The sequence below is a fragment of the Gossypium hirsutum genome, chromosome D11 (assembly GCF_007990345.1).
Source record: "Gossypium hirsutum isolate 1008001.06 chromosome D11, Gossypium_hirsutum_v2.1, whole genome shotgun sequence".
NCBI lineage: Eukaryota > Viridiplantae > Streptophyta > Magnoliopsida > Malvales > Malvaceae > Gossypium > Gossypium hirsutum.
Window position 1 is genome coordinate 15,519,696 of NC_053447.1, and position 7,574 is coordinate 15,527,269.

The window sequence follows — 7,574 nt, forward strand, 5'->3', positions numbered from 1 at the left end:
TTATAAAGCAATTTATAAATTGGTTAAAAACTTGCAAAAGATATTGAATTTTTCTTAAATTTTTGTACATTCTACGGTTTTAACGCTCTTAAACACTGTAGTAATTAATTCTACAATGATTGGTTTTTGGAAAAAAAGACATCACTCAGGTAACTATACTGGTGAGTTTGTAGCGACTGTTATTTTGGGTACGAGTGGACACCCTACTTCTATTTAACTTAAATTATATTTTAATTATTTATATTTAAAAAGTTACATTTTAATTATTTATTTTAACGTGTTGTAATATTTTAGTCATTGATTAACGGTGTAACATTAAGCTAATGTGACATATTAAATCATCTTTTGAAATAAAAAATTTTAAGTTAAATAATACAATTTATTCTCATATTTTTTTTATTTTGAATACTTTAATTTTTTTTATATTCTTTTAACCTTTTTTTCCTTTTTTTCTTTTTATTTCATTCTCTTCTACTTCTTTATCTGTTATCCTCCATTTTCTATCTCATATGTTTTCCATTTTTTAAATTATACAAATGTGATTAAAATGAAATATGTATTAAACAAAAGTGACTCTTGATGGTTTGCCGGCCATTATCGGCTCCATTTCATTTTATTAATATAATTATACCGCAGTAGCTCAAAATATACATGATAAGGGATAAAGTGGAAGTGATTTGCTATTGCATTACTTTCTCTATCTAGAAACACTAATGGTGGTTTGCTGTATCATAATGCAATCTTCTCAGATTACAGTTCCACTAGGAATCAAGGCATCCTTGACTACTGTCACAATCCCACTCTTTATGAAATATCCATCGGTTTCCCTTGCCGCTTCTTGCACGTTTTCACTGTTTATGATCTGTAAATACCAAACATTCATTAAACAAATAGTTCCAATTTTGTGACTCAATCATAACTGCTGCAAAACTTTGGATTTTTCTTTTTTTTTACTATTGCCACCGACAATTTCATCACAAAATTGGCTCAAGTGGTCAGTGAAACTCATCTCTCTTTCCAAGACTCTGTTGAAACCATAAAAGAAATTAACAAGATAAAATCATGACCTACCTTCACATTGTCTCCAATTCGAGCATTCTTGTCAATAATGGCTCTCTTGATATGTGAATTCTTTCCTATACCAATTGGAACACTGCCCTTTGCAGACAAAAACCTCCTGTCTGCATCAGTCTGGAGAGACAATCGAGGAAATACAGATTACTCATGGTGACTCGCGGATTGAAAATGTATATATATATTAACTCCCAGGTTAAGCTACCTCATAATAATCTGCTCCCATCAGTAAGGTATCTTCTATGATTGCACCCTCGGAGATGCAAGATCGAAGACCAACCACAGAATGGTGAATTTTACAGTTCTGCAATCAACCAAAATATCCGGACCATTAACTACTGAAAGTAGTCTCTAATTCCCATTTAGCCTGTGAACTTTAGTAACCATCTCCAACTAGAAAAAAACCCAAGCAGATTATCAACCTAGCCCCAAGGAACTCACCTTAATAACGCAACCCTCACCGATAACACTATCTGTAACATCAGCATCAAGCATTTTGGATGGTGGCAAATACCGAGGCTGTGTGTAGATTGGAGACGAACGGTCATAGAAGCTGGGAAGAAAGTTCAAAACCATTAAGGCAATTAAATAGATTACCAAGCTAGTCAAATGAGGATGCATTGATGAACTAGAAATACCTGAAATCTGGCACTGGCTTTTTGGTGATTCCCAGATTTGCGTTATAAAATGCCTCAATCGTACCAATGTCCTCCCAGTAGCCATCATACAGGTAAGCTTGCACCTGGATAGGTTAACAAGCAATTAGGCCTCCTAAATTAGTAATTCTATGCGATTAGAAGAAAAATCATTGTAACAAGATCAATGGACCCCGTCATGCAAAAAATTCTAACACCGAAGCTTCGGTCAAGCATACATAATGAACTTACTGTAAGAGTCTAGGGTATGCTCCATGAATGAGAGTACAATTTCACTCAAACTGCTCACAAAATGAATGTATATCTTGGCAATGATCTTATTGTTCAAAACTGTTCATTGCTAGAAACAAGACAAGACCGGATTCAATCTCAAGATTGTTCAAATTCTTACTAATGCTGCAGAAGTGGCTTGGTGAATAAAGAAGTACCAGATAAGATGCCATATATATCAATTGCCAATCTTAAACAAGATAAAAAGATTGGTTACCATACACTGAAAAGCAAACACACAAACTACCTTACTTTGCACATAAGCCATTCAGAGGGAGGGATCTATGAAAAGTATACTTACCCTCATCCCAATGGAAGTAGCACCTGGAATTATTTCACTTCCAAAATCATTGGCTCCCGGAAACTGGTCTCGAAGAAGATTCAACATCACATCTTTACTCACAACATATATGCCCATGCTAGCAATGAAAGGCATTTCTTTTGCTCTCTCATCATCAAGCCCTAAAATTGTAGTATCAACCTAAAACAACAACATCAAAATCAGAACCAGAATTAGACCTTGAACTGGAACTAGAAGAAAAACAATAACAGCTCCTAACTTCAATACTTCATGTTTGAATCTCAACTGAAGGAGGATACCTGCATAGCTTTTAGTTGGTCGCCTTTTGGTTTCTCAGCGAATTTGATGATTCGTCCTTCTTCGTCAATCTTCATTAAACCAAACGCAGTAGCCCGTTTTTCATCCATCGGCAATGCAGCTACAGTGATGTCGGCATCAGTCTCTCTGTGCGCCTGAATAAACCTTTCATAATCCATTCTATATAAATGGTCCCCAGCAAGAACCAAGAATTCCAAAACATTATGCTCCTCAAACAACCACAAATACTGCCTCACCGCATCCGCTGTCCCCTGCATAATCAAACACAGATCATTTTACAAATCAAAATCCAAAAAGCCAGAAAGAATTTAAAACCCATTTCAGTAGCAACTAACCTGGAACCAGTTCGGGTTCTCAGGACTCTGCTGAGCAGCAAGAACCTCGACGAACCCTTCGTTCTTGTAGCCACCCATGTTGCTAGCATAAGCGCGGGAAAGGTGGCGGTTCAGAGAAGCAGAATTGAATTGAGTCAGAACGTAGATTTTTGATATGTTACTGTTCAAACAATTGCTAACAGGGATGTCGATTAGCCTATAGTTTGCTCCTAATGGAACAGCCGGCTTAGCTCTCTTCTTTGTTAGTGGGTATAGCCTTGTCCCTGCTCCACCTCCCAAAATAATCCCCAAAACACTCTGCCAAAAACAATCAAATTTCCAATTTTCAACAACAAAAAAGAAAAAAGTCTCACTTTCGGATCAGACAAAAGATTCAGAGAGATAAGCTAAGACTTACTCGACTAGCGTCGGGGTCAAGACATGTCTGCGAGTTCTTGGAATCTGAAACTGCTTTCGGTGAAACAATTGAAGCAGTCCGTTCCGTTCGGCTACAACCAGTGGCTATTTTGAAAACAAGTTTATCACCGGACAGAGCAGACGCCGAGAACGACAAGCTCCGAGGAGCCGATGACTTACGGCTCGAACAAACTGAAGAAGCATTGAACGAAGCTGTAGAAGGCAACCTCAAATCACCGATGGCAGCCATGCTCACCATTTGTTTTGCCACGATTTCACTCTAATTGCTACTAAAAGATGCAGGTGGAGTGGCATTTTTAAGGTGGAAAGAGGAAAGGATCTGAAATCGATCACACCTCGGGAATGGATTTGCCATTATTTTTTGATAAAATTACAAGCTTCACTTCGAAGGTGGTTGATTTGTTTCAGAAGAAGGGTGTTATTGTAATTATGTAATAATTAAATTGATATTTTAAAAGACTAAGAATTAATAATTGGGCGGCTGTCATTTCACAAGCAGACATCGGTCACATGATTATAGCATAGATCAGAGACATTAGACACCGTCCGTTTTATGACTTTTTTTTTTCATTTTAAGTAATAAACCAAAAAAAAATTAAAAAAACCCGTCGAATTTTTTACATAAAAATATAATTATAATATATCATCTATTTAAACAATTATTTTATTAATATTATTATAATATATTTGAGTATATTACATAGAAATTATAAATAGTTTATAAAAATATATTTTTATATTGCAATTCTTTAGAGTATGCATGTGAAAAGTGAAGGCAAAAAGAGCATGAATCACGCGGACGCTGATAATTTTTTTAAAATTGGTCATCCTTACACGTGACTTTGCTAGATTTCTTTCATAATGATAATATATGAATAAATATATACATTTCCTGTCAGTTTATACCTCCCAACCTTCATCTGCAACATGATATTGTTTAATGAACTAAGATTACAGAATGTTACGAAAAATAAATTTAATTCCGTATATATAAATTGTATTAATTGTAACCATTATAATTTCATCTGCGGTAATACATGTGGCGAGTTTAGGAGACGTCTAAACAGTAAATCTGTCATCAGTAAATCAGTAGGTCATCTGTGAACTCACCATTTCAAAAGGACTATCCGAGTAATGACTGGCCTAATGTTCATTGGGAACATGGAATCATTTGGTCACTAAATATCACGTAGGCTTAACTGTTTTATTCATCAGAGTCAAAATGAAGGATAATATTTATCCTATCACAAAAATCTCGTCCTATCAAAGATGATTAGACGGTAAATCCAACACCGTATTATCCTCCTAGAAGGATTTAGCTATAACTTCCTCCCTAGTTTTGGAAATTTGAAGGGACATCCTCTCCCGAGTCACCCGATTGTGCGCTAGCATCAGAATCACCATCGAATTCATGGACCCTGCACAAACATTCAATGTTAGCAACGAAAACACAGCTCAACTAAATTAGCACAGCTCATGAAATGGCCTTAAGTTTAGAAACTGTGAAAGGAAACATAATAACAAGAGGAGGAGAATAAGAAGAGAAAGTATGCCAACAGCAGCAACAATGGCCAGGAGATGAAGGTTCTCGGGCAAGAGAAGTGGTGGCCAAGCCAGCAGTAATGGTGAACAGATGGGTAAGGTTGTCCACGTCAAGGATCAGCCTTAGCGGTAATATTACAAAAATTAAAAATAAATTAAAACAGACATGTATCATTCACGTCATCATCCATTGTGTATTCTTTTTCGATGTAAAATATTTATTCAAAAGGTATGTATTTCTTTTTACTTAGAGAAAGATTTTTTTTAATATTTAGAAATTTACTTGCAATAAAATAATTTAAATTTATTTATAATAACATTAATAAAATTAAATTTATACAAATTTATAAAATAAATTTAATATATTTTAATTGATATATATAATCAAACTCGTGGGTAAAAAACTAATAATTTAATATTTTTATAGTTATAATATCATTAATTTAAATATTTACATAGTTTAAAGGTATTTGCATTTTAAAATTTTTTATCTATTTAAATTATTATTTAAGTTTTTAACTGAGTTGGTGTGGTGAGATTTGAACCCATGCTATGTACATTAATAAAATATTAAATTTACCACTAAATTAAATCAAAACTTTATTATAATAGAATATGTACATTTTAATTGTATTATACATACTCTGTTACCTCCATCAATTGCATGTTTATATTATATATAAAATAATTGACTGAGTTGATATCATAAGTCAACTTGACACCCATTCAATTATAAAATTACTAACATATTTTTATTTTAAAGGGTAATTAATATTTTTATAATGATATTTTAGTCTTTTCATACTTTTAGATAATTTTCAAATAAACAATTTAATATTGAGGGTGATAAAATCTAGTATTGATAATGTTGTTGATTGAGTTGGCGCTATAAGTCAACTCCACACTAATTTAAAATTGATAATAATGCCGTAATAAATAATTGTAACGCATTTAGTATTCTTAATATCATGTATTTACTTATTTAAATTTCATTTTATACATAATTTAATTTATTTTTCATTTTATATGTTATTATTTCAAACCATCCATTTCATTATTTATTATATGTCATTATTAAACTAATCGTTGTATTTTAAATACATAATTTTCATACACAAATGGGTTGATAGAATTTCTAATTTGAATTAAATAATTATATTATAAGAATAAAAAATGTGAAATTAAAATATAATATTTTGAATTAAAAAGAAGTAGTATTTGATATACCAATAGTATTTTTTTTTCATTTTATAAAAAGTTTTAATTTTTTTAAAATATTTTACCATGATCTTATGCTACACTTATCAACTAAATAGTCTAAAAACTCTACTCTAGCTACCAAATATTTTCCAAAAAAAGAAGAAGAGAAATTCAATAAGCAAATGCAGAAATGGGGATGGAACGGCAACGGGCTTAGGGCAGCGGGTGGGTTAGATGAGGTAGGCTCGTGAAATGTGCGGTTGTTTTGGTGGAAGTAGTTGATAGCGATAAGAGGCGTGGGGCCGACGGGAGTGGATCAGAGATGGGGTGGGGGTTCAAATAAAAACAAAACAGGAGATTTGTACACTCTAATCGAGGTTTGAAGTCGACGGCATTCGATAAATCAGGGAGATGTTGATATACACTTTCAAATCTATAATTTGCTACTGCAACAATCTTATACGAACCGTTGGCTTTGGAGAAGCCAATTATTTCTAAAGAAGTAAACATCTTATTAATAGGCTTTAAATGGAAGAGATTCATTTTTTTTGAGTAAAATAATAGATAATTTTATTCATTATTTATAGTACTGTATTATATTCATTATTTAAATAAACGCTTTTGAGGTAGAATTTTGAGTATCTTGAATGGCATGATTACTTCGTTTAGTAATAGTTTTAATCGAGTTGTGATTTACACTGATAATTTAAAAATAGTTCAAGCCGTACAGGATAATTTATTGAGGAATTCAGGCATTACAATTTTTAGGAGAGTCCAAAAGATCATGAATACGGAAGGGCGTTGAATGATTCGACATGTTCCCAAAGAAGATAATCGTGTTGCTGATTGTTTGGCTAAATTGAGCTCAGAAAAGATGACAGGTCTCCAGGTTTATGACGAGTGTCTTCATGATGCCTCAGAAATTCTAATTCAATATAAAGCTAGGAGAGCGATTGGTCAACTTAATTTGATGTAATATTTGCTTATTTCACCAAAAAAAAATTTCTAGCATAGTTAAAATTTTGGTAAGTGTCATATTTAATTTTTTTATACATCAACAATAAATTAATTCACGGTTTAATTTTTTTCTCTCAATTTAAAATATTTTGATATTTTTTATTTAAGTATTAAATAAAGAATAATATATTGCATATTGCCAAAAAAAATATAGACTCCAAGTAAAATTATTTGATATAGTAAAATATATATAATAAAAAAACTAGTGTTGACCGATAAAAACGGAGAAATGAGAATTGAATCAGGAACTAAATTGAACAAATTAGAAGTATCAGGGATTAAAACAATTAAAAAGCGCAGTGGGCTAAATCAAACAAATAATAACTTACTAATTGAATCAACATTAATACATAGACTTATGTTTTGTAAAATGAATATTTATTTGTTATGAAATTTACTTTATATACTTGGAACTACTGTTTATAATTAATTTTCATTTGGAAT

General features: G+C 32.3%; 1 protein-coding gene across 1 annotated transcript; it reads right to left on the reverse strand.

Moving 5' to 3' along the window:
* Positions 1-583: 583 nt before the first annotated feature.
* On the reverse strand, positions 584-3,791 carry LOC107912483 (glucose-1-phosphate adenylyltransferase small subunit, chloroplastic/amyloplastic). Its single transcript, XM_016840680.2, has 9 exons — positions 3,352-3,791; positions 2,955-3,251; positions 2,601-2,870; positions 2,302-2,481; positions 1,713-1,816; positions 1,516-1,627; positions 1,280-1,378; positions 1,072-1,191; positions 584-862 (listed from the first exon to the last, which is right to left on the reverse strand). The coding sequence occupies exons 1-9, from the start codon at positions 3,607-3,609 to the stop codon at positions 746-748; spliced, it is 1,557 nt and encodes a 518-aa protein (XP_016696169.2). The 5' UTR covers positions 3,610-3,791; the 3' UTR covers positions 584-745.
* Between the last annotated feature and the right edge of the window lie 3,783 nt (positions 3,792-7,574).